Here is a 19,624-nt window from a genome sequence, read left to right as displayed (position 1 = left end):
CTATCTCTGATCGATTTCTCAATCTGATTTTGATTTCCGGAAATCCGATTGGGAACCTGTGAGTACCGATTCTAAGTCCATCAATGTCGACTGTGATTGCGAGTCCAGAATTCCGATTCCAATTTCATGAACAACGAATAAATTCCGGTTTAGTTGAAGAAATCTGGATGATTATTGAAGGTTGGAGGAAAAATTTTGATGATGAACGAACAGTTATCGAATTCTATAGTTACGTATTTGAGATTGAAGGTTATTACGATATTTACAAGTTTGCCACCGTATCTTTTATGCTTAGATTAAATGAGTGGCTGAGAATGATTCCCCCTATTCTTAGCCTTTTTATTTTCTCAATTGAACCTACCTATATATATATATATATATATATATATATATATATATATATATATATATATATATATATATATATTATATAGGATATAGATTCGGTAAGAAATTTTTTTTGGTAGGAAGGTAAGAAGTTTTTTTTTCTACATATTTTTTTGACGAACAAAATAAATGAATCACTAGATGATTCATTTGTAAGATGATTCACAAGAAAAAATTCCTAAAAAAACATCTTTATGATTCATTTTTAAGTAAATTAAGAAAAAATTCATTTTTATGATAATTTGAGTGAATAACAACAAAATCATTGTATAAATGAAGCTTCGAGATGTTTTTTTGAGAATTTTTTCTTGTGAATTATCTAATGATTCATTTTGTTTGTTCGCGAAAAAAATATGTAGAAAAAAAACTTCTTACCTTCCTACCAAAAATTTGCTTCTTATTTGATCTTGATTCTCTCTCTCTCTCTCTCTCTCTATATATATATATATATATATATATATATATATATATATATATATATATATACTAGCCGTTACCCGCGCACAGCGGCGGGGACAAATAGCTTCTTTCAACGATATTTTTTTAAAGAAAAATGTTATGTTCCAAAAGAAAGTTCATGTCGTGGGTGAGAGGAAGGGCGGTAGTCGTGATAGTGGTTGATTGAAGGCGAAAGGAGGCAGAGCGGCTGTGGTGGTGGTGGTTATACTGTCTTGGTTACTGGTTAGGGTTTTTCGAGAGAGTGTGCGTATATTTCTTACTTTGAAGGGATTACGAAGATAGATATTATGAGATTGTTTGTTACCAATGTGAGAGAAGAGATCCTCTATAAATTGTTGACATTGACCGCTTCAAATGGTTGAAGTGTTGAGATTGACGGGTTCAATTTGCAAATGAATTATTCTATTAATTTGATACGAGATTTTTAAGGGATAAAGGATATGGTTAAAGTTTTAATATTATTATATTATAAATGGGTTGTACTTCAAGCTTAATAGTTTGGACGTCTTAAAAAAATAATATTATTATATTCAATCTATTTATAGAAATAGTTAGATTTTTTTTATAAGTAGTAAAGATATATATATATATATATATATATATATATATATATATATATATATATATATATATATATATATATATATATATATATATATATATATATATCACTAACATTAAAAAAAAAAAAAAAAACTAAATCTAAACTGAAATATTAAACTCGAATAACAACTATCACAAGGGGAGTTGATTTTTCAGATTATCTTCTAACTCAGATTAACTAAATTCCTGCCTTGATGCCATGGATTATTAAAATACAAGAAATTTTTCTGAATAGAAATATAGGTGGGTTATGACCAACCACACAAAAAAAACTAAAATCACAATCAATAACAATGTGTAGAAAGAAAAAATTAAAGACAAAACATGCAAATCTAAGAAAGCGCAAAGATTTTATACTATTTATATGTAGTTTTTTTTGTTTATTATATAAACAAATAAAAGATATTCAATGATCTAGGATGACCACACAACCTTCGTTTTCGATACTATTTTCCCTTTGCCGCATAGGCGTTTTCCTTTTTTCTATTCCATTTTCGTCGTCCATATTCCATGCTAGACGCCCAACTCGGAACCTAAAAAAGACTAGAAGAAAATCGACGCTAAATTTGAATCAAGTTCTTTTGGTTAGTTTTCTCGAAGGGATATAATTCAATATTCTTGTCAGAGCTGCTTACCCCACTTGAGAGGAAGTGATAAACTTGAGTTTTTCCATGTCGGTTATTCAATTCGAGAGTCTGATCCATTGAGAATCAAGTTAATCTGCACCCATGTTTCTGCTCAGGTTACTCGCTAGAGAGAAAGTGGGCAATAAAATTGCAGTTCACTTTGAGGGTTAACTTAATTTGAGAGATTGAGAATTGAAGTTCAGTTGAATTGGGTTTCAATTTAAACCAACGATTTCTCAGTTCGTATTTCTCCTTTTAGTTGCTTCAGTACGTATATATACAGAAAGAGTACGCGATAAGACTGAATTCCATTTTGTGGTTTTAATTGAACTCAATTCTAGCCATTTAGGTGAAGTGTGTTCAAGTCCATCGATTTCTTTGTTGGTGTTGCTTCAATCTTGGGTCAGAGAATTAAAATGGATCTGACTGAAGAGATCGAAAACGAAGGTGGCATATGGGCTTTGGAGCAGAAGATCGATCAGCCAATGGACGAAGAGGCTGGTAGGCTCAAGAATATGTACAGAGAAAAGGTAACTTTATGCCACTTTCTTTTTCTCAATGCTTTTGCTTTTTGGGGGTTAATCTCTCTCTCATGAATACAGCTTTCGTAGATTCTATTAATTTTCTTTTCCATATGGGTCAATCTTGTTTCTGTTTTCGTCATTCCTTGTTCTTGTAGTCCGCAGGTTGATTAGGGATTCAACTCAACTTTTCTTTTTTGCTTGTTGTATGAAAGAAAAGCTAGATTCCCTAATCATAATGCCCCTTAAATGCAGAAATTCTCTGTTTTAGTTACAAAGGTTATAAGTTTTTGATGATAAACTATTGTGTCAAATGCAGAAATTCTCAGTTATATTACTTCTTCGTCTTGCATTTCAAAGTCTTGGAGTTGTGTATGGAGATTTGGGAACTTCTCCTCTATACGTATTCTACAATACATTTCCTAAAGGAATTGATGATACAGAGGATGTTATTGGGGCACTTTCCTTGATCATATATTCTCTTACTCTTGTTCCACTCATTAAATATGTTTTCATCGTCTGTCGTGCAAATGACAATGGTCAAGGTACCTATTTCTCTACTTTTATTTACTTATTTATGTATCTTTTATCATATTTCGGTTTATTATGTAATAATTTAAACACTATTGTTTGTGTAACTTTAAATTGAGACCATTATGACATGCTATATATACATCATATTGTTGGTTAGAAGGCCTTGTTGTGGTCCCCACATGTTTTGCCCTAGTGGTAAAAGGGGGTAACCCTACACACAATAATCTTCCTTTTAGCAGTTTTGTAGAGATGTTTTTACTTTTTATGACTCAAAAACCAGAAATGCCTTATCGTATTTCGTTTGTTGCATAAAAGAGGGTGTGAAAGTATTATGTGTATTTCTCACTGAATCTGCTTCTTTCCACTTTCTGGACTTCAAATCTTCAATCTGCATTGATCTTGATGGATCAATGGTATTCACTAACAGATTCCTTCTTTGTCTTTGTCTAATCCGAGTGATTTCTTTCATTTCATGAGTCTGAAATCTATTTCTATCCGTTCTTTACTTAACACTTAACAGATTCCTTCTTTGTCTTTGTCTTTGTCTTTGTCTAATCCAGTGATTTCTTTCAATTCCATTCCAACATCTATCCTCATTGGCTCTTTCTGTGATGCTTTTTGCAGGCTAGATTTGAGCTGTGAAAATAGCCTGTAATTGTTAACTATAATGATTTGGTGTCATAATGCTTCTTTCCTAGAGGTATCTGTAATTCTGTATCTCACCTCCTTAATCTTAATCATCCCTTTCAACTACATTGATTTTATAATTATAAAGTCTTGAAAGTTGAAGAGTTCAACATCACTCCTTATCTCCAATCTTGGATTCTACTTGTTTTCCTTCATAGTTGACTTTTCTGTATGGGTTACAAAGCGAAAAAGTCAAAACTATCCTTTATGATGATGTTGTCTTGACAAGTCAACCACTGAATTTGTTAATTATTTTGTAGGGGGGACTTTTGCTCTTTACTCATTATTGTGTCGACATGCAAAAGTTAATACAATTCCTAATCAACATCGAACTGATGAAGAGTTGACAACTTATAGTCGAAACACAATTCATAAGCAATCATTTGCTGCAAAAACAAAGAGATGGTTGGAAGCACATGCATTTAGAAAGAATGCCCTTCTTTTACTTGTCCTTGTTGGCACTTGTATGGTTATTGGAGATGGAATTCTTACTCCTGCTATTTCAGGTAACATTATCATCATACTAATTATTTTCAAAAAAAGAAAATTTATTTTTCTACTTTTATCTTCATGTAAAACATTTTTGCTTCTCTTCTTGTACTTCTATTTATTTTACATTATTCGTAATATTTGGATCACCTTTTAAAATCCCGCTTCTTTTTGATGCAGTTGACCTTAATTAGAGTTAATGCAACATTATTTTTGTAGGGTAAACCAATTAAGTCACTTTCATTTTTGGCTGAAAGTTGACAAAATAATTGCAATTTTAATCGCTTTGAGAGAACCTAGTCATCTGGAAGATGAAAAACGAAGACCATTATTATGAATTTAATAGGTTTATCCTTAAAATATGCATTAATTTTCCACAAATATTTTCCATCTGTTTTTTTTTTATTCCATATATATGATATCACCTTTTTTCTAGATAAAATATTTGCGTAGGTTAAAAAGAATCTTTATTTCTGGTTTAATTTTCTTAATTCTGATTTGTTTTTAATGATGATCTATACATATAGGAGTTCTTGATCTTATGTATCTTACTTTTTCATTAGTTATGAAATGTTTTTAACCATAATATGTATTTTCACCAGTTTTATCAGCTTCTGGGGGTATCAAGATAGACCACCCTAGGATGAGTAACGGTAGGTCAATATTTTGCTTCTATTTATAGAAAGAATTTTTCGTTACCTTTTTTTATTTCTTCTTTCTAAAAATCTCCATGTTTTAATTTTGTTCTTTGTTGTAGATGTTGTAATACTAGTTTCTGTTATCATACTACTATTCTTGTTTAGCCTACAACATTATGGTCCAGACAAAGTAGGATGGCTTTTTGCTCCAATCGTATTGCTTTGGTTTCTCTTAATCGGAGGAATTGGAATCTTCAACATCTGCAAACATGACAAAGGCATTTTACGCGCTTTTTCACCCGTATATATATTCCGCTACTTTAAAAGACGTGGTAAAAATGGTTGGATTTCCCTCGGTGGAATCATGCTCAGCATCACAGGTATTCAGTTATTCACCCGGGATCGGAATGGAATCGTATTCCATTCCAGTTCCAACCAATTCCATGGAATCTTACGAACCAAAAATTGTAGGGACGGAGGCACTTTTTGCAGACCTTGCTCATTTTCCAGTTTCAGCAATCCAGCTGGCATTTACGGTTGTTGTGTTTCCTTGCCTTCTTCTTGCTTATTGTGGACAAGCAGCCTACCTTATGAAGAACAAAGAACATGTGTACGATGCCTTTTATCGCTCTATACCAGGTTATATATATATATATATATATATATATATTTTTTACCACTTTGCTACTATAAATAATCTTAAATTTACCACATTGTGGGAGTTTTAGTTCCAATGTGAATACTGGCGAAATAGTGTGAGTCAGCTCAGGGGTTGCAGTTTTTTTTTTTTTTTTTTTTTTACTGAAACTGTAATAGGAGTTTTTTGTAATAGTGCAGATGGAATATATTGGCCGATGTTTGTTATTGCAACTTTGGCTGCTATTGTTGCGAGTCAAGCTACTATATCTGCTACTTTTTCTATAATTAAGCAGGCTAATGCACTCGGCTGCTTTCCTCGAATCAAAGTTGTTCATACATCAAAGAAATTTTTGGGGCAGATTTATGTTCCGGATATCAATTGGATTCTTATGGTTCTCTGTATCGTTGTAACCGTTGGATTCAAAAATCAAAGCCAGATCGGCAATGCTTATGGTGAGTATGCGTAACAAATGGAGAAATACTTGGAAAGCTTTCTAGGGTTATTTCGGTTATTCAGACGTCTTTTGCACAGACGAGAGATCACGTCTTTTGCACAGACGAGAGATCAAGAGCGAGTTCTTGTCCCACCTTGTTGGGTTGCAATTTTTTGTCCTGTTGATATCAGTTCTAAACGCACTACAAGACTGTTTTGTCCTACACATGGCAAAACAAGTTGTACTGTGTTTGACGTGCATTAGACTGGAACCAAAACTGATATCAACGGGGTAAAAATTGCAAGTTTTTGTCCCACCCAAAAAGGTGGGACACAAGCTCATCCGTGTGTGCAAAAGACATAAATGCCCTCGTCATCTTCATCATAAAGAAATAGCCCTAGAAAACTAAACTTATTTCGATCATGTGATTATAGGCACCGCAGTTGTCGTGGTCATGCTCGTAACAACATTCCTCATGATCTTAATCATGCTGCTTGTGTGGCGATGTCATTGGATTCTCGTATTCATCTTCACCGCACTCTCTCTCATTGTCGAGTGCACCTACTTTTCATCTGTACTTTTCAAGATCAACCAAGGCGGGTGGGTCCCACTCGTGATCGCGGGAGTATTCCTTCTCATCATGTACATCTGGCATTACGGAACCCTTAAAAGATACGAATTCGAAATGCATAGTAAAATCTCAATGGCATGGATCCTCGGTCTCGGCCCAAGCCTCGGTCTAGTCCGTGTCCCCGGTGTCGGGCTCGTGTACACCGAGCTCGCAAGTGGGGTCCCGCATATTTTCTCACATTTGGTAACAAATTTACCCGCGATCCATTCGGTGGTTGTGTTTGTCTGCGTGAAATATCTCCCGGTTTACACGGTCCCCGAAGACGAACGGTTTCTCGTGAAACGAATCGGGCCGAAAAATTTCCATATTTTTAGATGCGTAGCGAGGTATGGATACAAAGATTTGCATAAAAAAGACGATGAATTTGAGAAGAAACTTTTCGATAATCTTTTCTTGTTTATAAGACTTGAATCGATGATGGAAGGTTGCTCGGATTCCGATGAGTATAGTGTGTTTTCCGGTGGCCAGAAAACCGTGTGTTCGCCGGAAAATGAAACGTGTTCATCGGTTGGTGACTGTATCTTGCCGGAAAACATGGCGGCGGGGATGTCTTCCGGGAGAGCGAGCAGTCATACGGAGGTGGATGAGATGGAGTTTTTGTTGAGTTGTAGGGCGGCCGGAGTGGTGCATATAATGGGGAACACGGTGGTGACAGCTAGGCGGGGTTCGAGGTTTTATAAGAGGATTTCGATTGATTATATTTATGCTTTTTTGAGAAAGATTTGCAGGGAGCATAGTGTGATCTTTAATGTTCCTCATGAGACCCTTTTGAATGTTGGGCAAGTGTTTTATGTGTAACACTTATTTCATTAATGAATTTAAATTTAGTTCTATTTTTTACCTTTCAAATGTTTTCGATTTCTACAAGGTAGGTTAAAATTTTGGTTTTAACTCATCCTTTTACTTTTTATGTACAAAGCGTAAGTGATTTTAGTTTGTTTAGTTAAAAAATATTAGCATCTTAAATAAAAATGAATATCATATTTACATAGTTCAAATTTTTAGAAGCAGTTTTAAAAAAGAACTTATTTCTATAAGAACAATCTCTCATGAATTTTTTCAAATGAGAATTGTAGAAAATCTCTCGTATATATAAAGTATCGACGGGTGAAAATCAATCAAATTATTGATGAATTTAGTGTAATGTAAGTTTCTTGGATCATTTTTATGATAAATAGACTTATCAAAATTCAATGTTCAATTAATTTCATCTATAAAATTATAAAATAATATTATAATACGAAAATTAATTATTATTTTTTGGATTTAACCAACGTTATAATTTTAGAAGGTGTAATTCTTATGTAAATATTTATTATATCGTTGTTCAAATTTTGTGTATTATAACATAAACAATTATTGCGGTTGAAATTTCAATAGCGGTCACATGCCACTATTTGAAATCCCGGTTATCATTGTGGTATAGCGGTGATATAGTGGTTTTCTATTATTATGTGTAATTTATATTATATATTTATACAAGGTTTATATATATTAGAGTATTAGAGGGTGTTTGGTTTAGTTTTTTAAAGCCAAAAGTTTTTTTAGGAAAAGATAGAAAACAAAAGATGTTTGACAAATGCATTTTAAAAGCTACTTTTGGATTTAGATACAAGTAAAAATGAACTTTTTGGAAAAATCGGGAAAACTGATTTTTTGTGACTTTTCAAAAAATGACTTTTGTCCCTGAAAAGCTAAGCTAAACACCAATACTATATAGAATTCATATTATAAAAATTCATATAAGAACATCACATAAACCATATATATAATATTATAATATATTAATATGAAAATTAAAAAATGTCAAAATGTTATTGCAATTCAAGTCGTTCGTGGTTTCTAAGTACAAAAAGAAACGAGAAACAGAAGTTGTTATTTATTGTTTTGTAGTTTGTAATTAAGTAGATTTATTATTTGGACTTACTAAAACAAAAGTATAATGGACAAATTAAAAAAATACAAATTTAATATTGAAATAGTCTACAATCGGTTTTTTCTTTGTAAAAGTAGTTCAATGTGTATGAAATTGTGAAAGCGGGTGTAGCTTTGCTATAGCGTCGATGAGATTCACGGTTAATAACGCTCGTAATAACGTCACAGCTATTTGCAAACCCTATTTCAAAATGACAGTTCAGTAATACCGCAAAACACTATAGCCCTGCTATATAACGCGCAATTGATAGCATAAATTATTGGAAAACTTTATCTTCTTTAAAAGACTAAATCTCTTTTTCTTATGTTTTTTTTTTCTCTTTTTGTTTTCTGTTGTAATTTTTTTGAAAAAGAATATATAAATATTGATCATATCAATATAAAAATCAAATTCCGCAATAGAAAAACAAAAACCCTAGAGACAAAATCGAACAAACAGGAAGTTAGTTGTAAACTAAATCTCAAACACCAAGTTCGATAACTATGGGTTACCATCCGATTCCAATCCATCATCCATGTCCCAAATCACACCAGAAATAGCTATTCGAGGGTGATAGAAGAAGGTAACCCCACTCCTATGGCTATTCTGTATACTTCAAATCCTAATCCAATCCCTAAAAAGAAAAACAAGTTTCAGAATACAAAAACTCAAACACAACACATGGACTTTGTGGTGATGATGACAGGAAGAAGCATTCAGGCGCACTTTCTCTCTCTAGTCATGGAAGAAGTAGAAGACGATGAACGTGAAAAATGGGAAGTGGGTGTGTGGGCTCGCGTGAAGAGAGAGAGAGAGAGATGAGTCTGGTGGGGTGGGGAGTGATACATCGTCCTGGCGGACCCACGTGGCAGGAGGGGATTGGTTAAAGGAGGAGTCCTTTTCTCTTTCCCCGGAGTCCCTCTCTTCACAACAAAACACACACACACAAAAACCCATGTCAGAGAGAGTGTGTGTTGGGTGTTTTGTTAATTCGAAACTTTCATTCACATTTCTCTATTAATGAGTATGAGATGAGCGATATAAAGACCACCTCAACCCCCGCCGAATCCGTATCATACGCTCTTTCTCTTTCTATTTATTCTCTTCTTCCCCCTTTTCGTCTCGTGCCCTAGCATACCCATACGCACCCGCAAACCTCTCTCTCTTGAATCCATCGACTTCCTGTTGTTCTCCGATCAATTCAAAGACCGTAAGTTGTTCTTTACTTGTTTTTTTTGTTATTTGGTTGGTGATATGTTCAAGATGAGCTGTTTATTGCTTGATTGAAGTGAATTATGCTGTTTTTTGTCCCTAAATTTAATCATCTGGGTTCTTCCTAATTAGACTTTTACTGATTTGGGGTTTTGGGTTTAGTAATGAAACTATTGAATGTATGTGCTTGATATAGAAACAGGATCTACTCAAATTGGCTTTGACCATTCGTGAGAGCTGCTGGCAAGTTTATTAGGATACTTGTTTTCAGATTTCCTTGTGAGTTCTCAACTCTGATATGAAAATGTTTCCATTTTGAAATCATATCCGATACTTTGATTTACCACTTATATATGTAAGGAAATTGGTTGAAATGTTCCTTGGTCTCCTAATCAAATTACTTTTCATTCAAAGCTTGTATCCAATTGCATTGCTCTCACTGCATTTATATGATCTGTTTTTCATTCAATATTATTCATGTATTTTGTAGTAAATGAGAGTTTTACTCGTGATTTGCTGATGCCTTGTGTCACCCTCAACACAAAATGGAAGATCTGGATCCTAAAATGGAAAATAACGATTTGCCAACTGATGACATCATCAATGGAAACTGGGTTTTGAAGCGAAAAAGGAAAAAGACTCCTTCAGGGTCAGTGAAGTCCAATGGCAACACAACTGATTCTTTAAATTCGGAATCACACACAACTATTTCATCCAAAGGGAAGTTAAAACCAGACACCTCTTCTGATCGAACACCTGTCAAGGAAAAAGGAAACGATGGGGTCAGTTCTCCTTCATATACATTAGGCTAAACGCATGAAATAGCAACACACTTTCATTGATTTTTTTTTTTTTTTTTTTTTAAAATTATAGCATTCTACTTTCATTTCTTCCTATTGCAACATTGTACTCTGCAAAATATACCTAGTTATAACAATGTCATTTTCAATTCTTTAATTGGGTAGACTTTTCAAAGTATAATAAGAAAATAGTTGACGTATACAATGTTGTATTGTAATAGAATGAAATGAAAGTAGGATTATATAATGCACAAATAAATGAACATGCATACCTGGTTCTTTCATTTAGCCCTATATATATTAATATTTGTGAATTTTCATTTTTCCACCAGTACTATTATGAATGTGTTGTATGTGATCTTGGGGGCGACTTGCTCTGTTGTGACAGCTGTCCCAGGACCTATCATATTGAGTGCTTGGATCCGCCTCTTAAGGTTTCTATTTACTTTATTCATGCATTTCTTGTAATGTTTTTTATTTAATGATGTCGGTTGTTGGGTGGATATTAATTACTTTATATCTTTTTTCTTGCAACTATTTGTGGTTAAGCAAATACCGGAAGGGAAGTGGAAATGCCCAACATGTTGTCAAAAAGACAACTCACTCGAGACCACAGACAATCTCAATCCTACCTTAAAGCGAGCAAAAACAAAGGGTAGTACAAGTAAAAAATCAAAAAGTAAAATCAAATCTGCAAAAACCGATAAAGTATCTCAGATAGATGATGAAAAACATGAGGGGGATCAGGGTCACCCTCAAAAGAAGGAAGTTGTTCTTGCTGTAGAAAGTGTTGCTAAATCCCTGAAAAGAAAGTGGAAAGTTCCTTCTGATGATGTCAAAAAGAAGCCTCGAAAACATGAAGCTAAAGAACATTTGGAATCGAGCAGTTCTCAAGTGAAACAAGTTAAAAGCAAGGCAATTAAGCATGCAAAGGCCAAATCTTTGTCAAAAAACATAAGAAGTGAAAATCTTGATATCAAATTTAAAGATGAGGTATTAATTCCTTAAAACCTATTTGCTTTTTCCTGTTGGAATTTATTGGATCTGTTTGGATGTTCTTGAAGCAGTAATATTTCGAATAGGCAAATAGTTTTCCTTTTTAAGTTTATATTTTACCTTTTTAAGTTTATATCATTTTAGATGTTCTTGTAACTACCATATGCCTACATATTTTCATATATTTTGCAGGTTGAACGGGTATTAGGTTGTCGAATTCAAGCCAATGAGACAAATCCTTCAACTAATGACATACCTAATGGGGGCACTGAAATAACTGAGAATAGTGAAGAGAATGTCACAGATTCAATGAATCAAGTCATGGATGATTCCAATAAAGATGCTTCAAATGATTTAGCAAAACCAACAGAAGATGTAGATGGAAAGATTTCAAATGATTTAGCAAAACCAACAGCAAATGTAGATGGAAAGATTGATGTAAACATTTCAAGTGATTTAGCAAAACCAACTGAAGATATGGATGGAAAGATTCCAAAACCAACTGAAGATGTAGATGGAAAGGTTGATGTAAAGAGTGAAGCTTTTGAAAGCCTTGAGAAAAAAGAATCTTTGCCCTCAATTTCTTATGAGTTATTAGTCAAATGGGCTGGAAAGTCTCATATACATAATACATGGGTACCTGAATCTGAGTTAAAAGCTATGGCAAAAAGGAAACTTGACAACTACACTGCAAAATATGGAAGAACATTGATAAACATTTGTGAAGAAAAATGGAAAACACCCCACCGAGTGATTGCCCTTTGTTCATCTAAAGATCAATCTCCCGAAGCTTTCATAAAATGGACTGGTCTTCCTTACGATGAATGCACATGGGAAAAGACCGATTCGCCCATAATGACAGAATCCCGTCATCTTATCGATTTATTCAACCAATTCGAGCAACAAGCGGCTGAAAAAGATGGTGGTCCACATGGACCGACCCATGGTGACGTGGCGAGTCTCATTGAGCAGCCGAAAGAGCTCGGTGGGACATTGTTCCCTCATCAACTCGAAGCATTAAACTGGTTGCGAAAATGTTGGTCAAAGGGCAAAAACGTAATTCTTGCGGATGAGATGGGGCTCGGGAAAACGATATCGGCGTCTGCTTTTCTGTCATCTTTATACTTTGAATTTAAAGCCCGTTTACCATCCCTAGTTTTGGTCCCGCTTTCCACAATGCCCAATTGGATGGCTGAATTCTCGTTGTGGGCCCCGTATCTTAATGTTATCGAGTATCATGGGTGTGCCCGGGCAAGAACCCTAATCCGTGAGTATGAATGGCATGGAAATGATCCAAATGGGAAGAAAAAGAACACAAATAGTTATAAATTCAATGTTCTTTTAACAACTTATGAAATGGTTTTAGCAGATGCGACTCATTTACGTGGGATCCCATGGGAAGCTCTTGTGGTGGATGAGGGGCATAGGTTAAAAAACTCGGAGAGTAAGCTTTTTAGTTTGCTAAATACGTTTTCTTTTCAACATCGGGTGCTTCTAACCGGGACCCCTCTTCAAAACAACCTCGGGGAGATGTATAATTTGTTGAATTTCCTGCAACCGGATTCATTCCCGTGTTTAACTTCGTTTGAAGATAAGTTTAGTGATCTGACAATGGCCGAAAAAGTAAACGAATTGAAGAAACTTGTTGCACCTCATATGCTTCGAAGGCTTAAAAAGGACGTGATGCAAAATATTCCCCCGAAAACCGAACAGGTGGTTCCGGTCGAATTATCGTCTATTCAATCGGAATATTATCGCGCCATTTTAACCAAAAATTATCACGTTTTGAGGAACATCGGAAACGGGGCTCCGCGGGGCCCACAACAATCGATGTTGAACATCGTAATGCAACTGAGAAAAGTTTGTAACCATCCGTATCTGATTCCGGGGACGGAACCGGAATTGAATTCCGGGCCAATCGAGTTTCTTCACGAAATGCGGATCAAAGCTTCTGCAAAGCTAAGTTTGCTTCATTCCATGCTCAAGATTTTGCACAAAGAAGGTCATCGGGTTCTTATATTTTCACAAATGACAAAACTTTTGGATATTCTTGAAGATTACCTGAACATTGAATTCGGGCCGAAAACATTCGAACGGGTCGACGGGTCGGTATCCATTTCGGATCGACAGATGGCGATTGCGAGATTTAATCAAGATAAAAGTAGGTTTGTGTTTTTGTTATCAACCCGTTCTTGTGGGCTTGGAATCAATTTGGCAACTGCTGACACAGTTATAATCTATGATTCTGATTTCAATCCACATGCTGATATCCAAGCCATGAATCGGGCACATAGAATCGGGCAATCAAATCGGCTTCTTGTATATCGGCTTTTTGTTCGGGCTAGTGTTGAGGAGAGAATCTTGCAGCTTGCGAAAAAGAAACTGATGCTTGATCATCTTTTTGTGAATAAGTCTGGGTCTCAAAAGGAGGTTGAAGATATTATAAAATGGGGAACTGAAGAGCTTTTTGATGGTGAAAACAGTGGTGTGGATTTGGAGCAGAAGAATAAGAAGCGGAGTGGTGGTTTGGGTGATGTGTACCAGGATAAGTGCAGGGATGGGAGTAATAAGATTGTGTGGGATGAAACTGCTATTTTGAAGCTGCTTGATCGATCCAATGTTGACTCAAGTTTGACTGATAATGGGGAAGGAGATATGGAGAATGATATGCTTGGCTCAGTGAAGGTATGTACAAAAAATTTGAAATATTATGCTTACTGGTGATTTGAATAAGTAGAAAATGGTTGATTTGTAGGTTAAATGCGAGAAATAGCAATGTGGTTAGGATCCTACTTTCATCTCTACCAAGTTATAGCAGTGTCATCTAAATACAAAGCAATTTTTGACTGCTATAATAAGAAAAATGTTAATAAGAAAAACGCTGTAATAGGAAGAAAAGTAAGATGCTATAATAATAGACAAATAAATTAAAGTATAATGTCCTAATAAGAAACAAATTCAAAGTACAATGCTATAATGGGTAGTTACATCTTATTCACATTTATTGTCAACATATGCTTAAGGTTTACCTTCTGAACTTATTGTGCATTGGGACTTTATAGGATTAAATGGACATGATGTGGCAGTTTTATTGAAACAGGTTCTTTAATGGTAACCAGGTTTTATAAGCCATTGTTGTAACAAACTAAATAGCATAAATACCCAAACTACCCCCCACCCCACTAACAAGATGCTTAGTATTTCTGCTGAATTCCTATAATACCCCTTATCTAAAATATGTGACTGAACTGGATGCATAGCAGTCAGTAACTAGTAACCAAGTTTCACAATTGGTTCCATTGGTATGAAATTGTTCCATTGTTGCTTTTTAGTATTAGATGCTCTAATCATCTTTCATGAACAGATATTATAGTTGCAGTTATTTGGTAAATCGTATATATGTTTAAGTTCTGATAAATTTTGAAGCTAATCCTTGGTACTAAATGGATATAGTTAAAGAAACAAAAAAGAATCATATCCAAGTTTGGGAAATATGATTGCTCATGGTTTTATTGTGGCCACATGCTTACTACAAACTTAAAATGCATTATTGTTATGTGTAATGAAATTATTTTGTTAATTCTTATAATCTTATGTTTTGATTGTATTTCCAATTAGTCTCTGGATTGGAATGATGAACCAACAGAAGAACAAGGAGGAACTGAATCACCTTCAGCAATTATTGATGGTAGCACTGCCCCCCAGAATTCAGAAAAGAAAGAGGATAATAATATTCCCACTGATGAAAATGAATGGGACAGGCTTCTAAGAGTCAGGTATGTCATTTGTTTATTACATTGTCATTGGTATTGGTATTGGTATTGTTTGCATCTAGTGGTTACTGGTTAGTGTGATTATTGTGGATGTTTAGATGGGAGAAGTACCAGAGTGAAGAGGAAGCAGCTCTTGGTCGAGGGAAAAGGGTAAGAAAAGCTGTTTCCTATAGGGAAGCATATCCCCCCCTTCACCCAACAGATCAGGTACCTACCTACCTAACTTTCTCTTTATTAATTATTTATTTATGTTTGTATCGTATCTAGTCTACGACATTATACGAATATTGAACAAAAAGATAAAAATGATTCCATCTTTGGGCATATAATATCTGTATTTAATATATAACCATGTTGACATTCATGTCCGAATTAATTATCTCTTATTTTGTCAAAAGTGATTTGAAGTGAACACCTTCACCCTGCTATATTATGATTTAAAATTTCAATATTTTTATTATATCTGCAGACTGGTGCGGAGGAGGAACCCGAACCAGAGCCAGAGCCAGAGCGTGAGTATACACCCGCAGGAAAAGCTCTAAAGCTTAAGTAGTGAGTTCTATATCTTTTAAAACTGAATAATATTCAGAGAATATTTATCTTGGGATTATTCATGCATTATGGTATAATGAATTGTTTGGTTTTTTTTTACAGTTGTAAGCTTCGAGCCAGACAAAAACAAAGACTGGCTCAGATGAAAATATTCAGAGAATCAATTCCTCCTCCTGCACAAGAAAAGAATGGTGTGGGACCAGCCACAGCCATTGATGCAAAAAATGAAGAACACCAACAAGACAAGACATTGGATCCCACCCATCCAAATATAAATCCGGGAAAGGTACATCATTCAGTTGTTGTACGGATATATATATATATATATATATATATATATATATATATATATATATATATATTGTTATTTAATGTTTTTTTTTAATAGGAAAAAGAGTTGGTAAAAGAAAAACAAAGTGTTGTGGTTCTGGGGCTATGTGCTCCAAATGCCCCCACAAAGCTGATGGAGTCTTGTTCAAGTAGACCACCAGGGCCCCCCGGCCTTGACTACTTCCCATTTCACTTAGCACCTTGCTCTCAAAACACACCTCCCTTTACTTCGGTATGTATAATAACTCTACAAAACAACCACTTCATTTACTTCCCACTCAAAACTACGTCGTTTCGAGTGCTTTTACTTTTTCGCTTTTGGTGGTTGGTTTAATGATTGATGGATTCTGGTAATTTCTATTCTCTCCTTGTAGCACACCTTTGTTCCACCACTAGGGAAAAGAGTGCAGGCTTCAGAAAACTCTGCAGATGCTTTATATCTTCATCATGAGATGATGATGGCAGCAGCAGCAGCAGCATTGCCCAAATTACCCTTCAATATACCCTCCCAATCCCAATCCCAATCCCATCTCAAAAACCTCTCTTCACATCCCCAAACGGACTTTCTCGCCAGTTTATCTTTGGGGAGATCAAGTGCCTCTTTCCCCACAATCCCAATGTTTCCAAATTTCAGATTCCATAAAGACAACCTTCAAGAAACGGACCACCCTCCTCCCCCTCCCACCATGTTCCCAGAAAACCACCCAATGCTGCCGGAAAACCACCGCAGGGTTCTCGAGAACATAATGATGCGAACAGGATCAGGATCAGGATCAAGTAATCCAGTTAAACGGAAACTTGTTAAAGATTTTTGGTCAGAAGAGGAACTTGATTTCTTGTGGATTGGGGTTCGTAGACATGGGCGAGGTGGTTGGGAAGCCATGATTCGGGACCCACGCCTTAAATTTTCAAGATTTAGAACGGCAGAAGACCTGGCGGCAAGATGGGAGGAGGAACAGCTCAAGATCTTGGATATTCCACCACCAAAAGCTTCAAAATCTTCTGGTTTTCCTGTGATCTCTGATGAAATGATGAAACGGGCTTTGCATAAAATCCGCTTTGCTCCTCCTCCTCCTCCGCCCGGTTTACAGCCCCACCTCACCCAAATGAAGCTGGGATTGCCGGAAAACCACCATTTCATGCAAATTCCGGCGTGGAATCTTGACAGGTTTCCGCTCAACTTTTTACAGCAACAGAATCTGAAAATGCCAAATCAGAAAGGTGAAAATGTTGATGGGGCTGGCGGCAGCGGCAGTGGTAGTGGCTTGCCGGAAAACAAGTTGCCACATTGGCTTCGTAATGCAGTTGGTGAGACTGGGACTGGGGGTGGAGGTGTTTCCCGGGCGCCGGAGCCTGAACTGCCGCCAACGGTTTCTGCAATAGCAGAGTCAGTGAGGTTGATATATGGAGATGAACCGCCAACCATTCCTCCATTTATCCCGCCCGGTTTGCCGCCTTCCCGCCCTAAAGATCCCCGCCAGATGTTCAAGAAGAAGAAGAAGAAGAAGAAGCACCGCCAATTGCTGCCAGATGCCACCCATCAACCCGAGGAACAAGAACATGCTGCTGCTTCTACTTCAGGTATCCAACCGGACCTCAATGTACCAGCACCATTACAACCACCACCACCACCACCACCACCTGCTGATCAAGATCCGCCATCTTTGCCACCAGAAAGTAAAAGTAGCTTACAGGAGGAGGTGGTTTCATCAGAAGGGACAGTGTCCGATCATCATGGTAGTGAAGATGAATGTTGAAGAGTTTATTAGGGTTTTTGTAGGCACTTGTTGCGATTCAGAGTAGCAAAACAAAATACAAAGGTTTATTAATTATAGCCTATAAGAGGAGCTTCCAAATTATGTAAAGTTGTCGTCTATTTAGAAGAAAAGAAAAAAATCATGTAAATGATATAGTGGGAACAAGTTGAGACATATTAAAACCCTTTTGCAGACTTAAGGAAAATGTCATAAATGGCATACAAATTTTTTAGGGTTTACTCATTTAGTCCCTAAAGTTTTTGTCGGGCTTTATGGGTCCCTAAACTAGGATATGACATGCTCTTTGCTCTTTTAGTCCGTGACAATCTGTAATAGCCGGGTCAGTGAGACAATGACCTTTTAGATAAAAAAACTCATATTGTGTCCCTATAAAGCCAAAAAATTAAGTTGAGGGATCAATTTGTACAAACAAAACTCCTTTTCTCCTACAATTTTTGGATTTGCTACAACACTAATTGTTTCAACAATCAAATCACCAATACCTCTTGTAAAAGCTCTTCCAGGTTACATCCCATTTGGGACCCACAACCTAGGAGGACCTTCTTCGGTGTCCCAATATTGCACATCTGGATTCTTTAACCCTTCAATCTGATCCAATGTAGGAACTCTTGCACCACATAATCTAAACCCTTTTAAGCTCATCTTCTCTAAATGGAGTTTGATCTATTGACAAATCAACTGCCACAATTTCTATCCCTCTTTTTTCAGCTATAATAGCTTTTGAATTGCTTGAATTAGCAACATAAAGTGTCTTCCCACGAACTAAAACAGTAATGGCTGTTGTCCCACTCATGTTATCATCTACATTATTGTTTGCATGTAGTTGAGAATTTGTTGTTAAAAAAGTAGCATGGCAGGCTTCAACAGCGTCCACATGAAATCGACTGTTTCTGAGGAGATTTTCACATAACTTTTGCTTCACGAATTTAGAACATTGAGTACCATATTCACCATGTCCATCAAAAACCCCAAAGAAATGGTCATTAGGGTTTGATCCAAATGGCGTGTGAATGCAAAAACTATCTTGATTGGCTTTATCAAGGGCGTGAGGGTAGTAGCCTCTTTGAGATAGATACGAATACTGTAACCTGTAATTTCCTGTTGGAATGACGACGATTCTAGACCCATCTGGTGGTAGAAAACTTTGTTGAAACCCTTCGTAACCTTGTTATACCTGCTTCGGGATCCTGATTTGCGTCTCCATCGTCTTCTTTGTATGAAGATTTGGGTGAAAACACGGCGATTTCAGATGTGCCCACATTATCGGTTTCTTTCACTTTAGGATCTCTAGGTAAACATATATCACCGATTACAGTCTACTGAAAAAGCACAACCCATTACCGGAAACGAGAATGCGCCATCGATCCTTGTTCAACAGTTAGATTAAAACTCATGATCAAGAGTTTTACAGACTTTGTATATAGAAACAAAATCAAGAAGCATGTTGCTTAACTTTCCAATCAGAGCTTGCGAGATTCTTTACTTCATCTTGTGGATTTGTGGGTATTTCTCTCAAGTCTTCAAAAACTAAAACAGAAATGTCAAAGAAACAACCGATTAAAATCCAACAGATACCTTATCTGCTGGCGTAGTCTCTATCTAAACCCAAGAATCGAAAAT

General features: G+C 35.9%; 2 protein-coding genes and 1 pseudogene across 5 annotated transcripts; 2 read left to right on the top strand and 1 right to left on the bottom strand.

The window, feature by feature from the left end:
* The first annotated feature begins 1,862 nt into the window (after positions 1 to 1,862).
* KUP10 (K+ uptake permease 10) lies at positions 1,863 to 7,481 on the top strand. 3 transcript variants are annotated; one of them, XM_078986046.1, is made up of 9 exons: positions 1,863 to 2,342; positions 2,417 to 2,605; positions 2,916 to 3,141; positions 4,078 to 4,323; positions 4,909 to 4,959; positions 5,064 to 5,324; positions 5,416 to 5,583; positions 5,782 to 6,036; positions 6,452 to 7,481. In XM_078986046.1, the coding sequence occupies exons 2-9, from the start codon at positions 2,492 to 2,494 to the stop codon at positions 7,444 to 7,446; spliced, it is 2,316 nt and encodes a 771-aa protein (XP_078842172.1). In that variant the 5' UTR covers positions 1,863 to 2,342; positions 2,417 to 2,491; the 3' UTR covers positions 7,447 to 7,481. The 3 variants fall into 3 exon arrangements, with proteins under 3 accessions (XP_078842172.1, XP_078842173.1, XP_078842174.1); XM_078986047.1 differs by having other exon boundaries at positions 1,863 to 2,605; positions 5,416 to 5,554; positions 5,777 to 6,036; XM_078986048.1 differs by lacking the exons at positions 1,863 to 2,342; positions 2,417 to 2,605 and adding an exon at positions 3,755 to 3,830 and having other exon boundaries at positions 3,008 to 3,141.
* A 1,510-nt stretch (positions 7,482 to 8,991) lies between these two features.
* On the top strand, positions 8,992 to 18,177 carry LOC145037396 (protein CHROMATIN REMODELING 4-like). 2 transcript variants are annotated; one of them, XM_078986044.1, is made up of 13 exons: positions 8,993 to 9,146; positions 9,270 to 9,773; positions 9,972 to 10,054; positions 10,266 to 10,557; positions 10,908 to 11,009; positions 11,125 to 11,568; positions 11,764 to 14,256; positions 15,190 to 15,347; positions 15,443 to 15,551; positions 15,814 to 15,896; positions 15,999 to 16,182; positions 16,285 to 16,458; positions 16,601 to 18,177. In XM_078986044.1, the coding sequence occupies exons 4-13, from the start codon at positions 10,321 to 10,323 to the stop codon at positions 17,981 to 17,983; spliced, it is 5,367 nt and encodes a 1,788-aa protein (XP_078842170.1). In that variant the 5' UTR covers positions 8,993 to 9,146; positions 9,270 to 9,773; positions 9,972 to 10,054; positions 10,266 to 10,320; the 3' UTR covers positions 17,984 to 18,177. The 2 variants fall into 2 exon arrangements, with proteins under 2 accessions (XP_078842171.1, XP_078842170.1); XM_078986045.1 differs by lacking the exon at positions 9,972 to 10,054 and having other exon boundaries at positions 8,992 to 9,773.
* A 126-nt stretch (positions 18,178 to 18,303) lies between these two features.
* LOC145036095 (protein phosphatase 2C and cyclic nucleotide-binding/kinase domain-containing protein pseudogene) lies at positions 18,304 to 19,365 on the bottom strand (annotated as a pseudogene).
* Positions 19,366 to 19,624: the final 259 nt, after the last annotated feature.

This window comes from Lactuca saligna, chromosome 3 (assembly GCF_052625555.1).
Source record: "Lactuca saligna cultivar CGN05327 chromosome 3, ASM5262555v1, whole genome shotgun sequence".
In the NCBI taxonomy this organism is placed as follows: domain Eukaryota; kingdom Viridiplantae; phylum Streptophyta; class Magnoliopsida; order Asterales; family Asteraceae; genus Lactuca; species Lactuca saligna.
The sequence above is the reverse complement of the archived record's forward strand: the minus strand, read 5'-3'. Positions and strand labels throughout refer to the sequence as shown.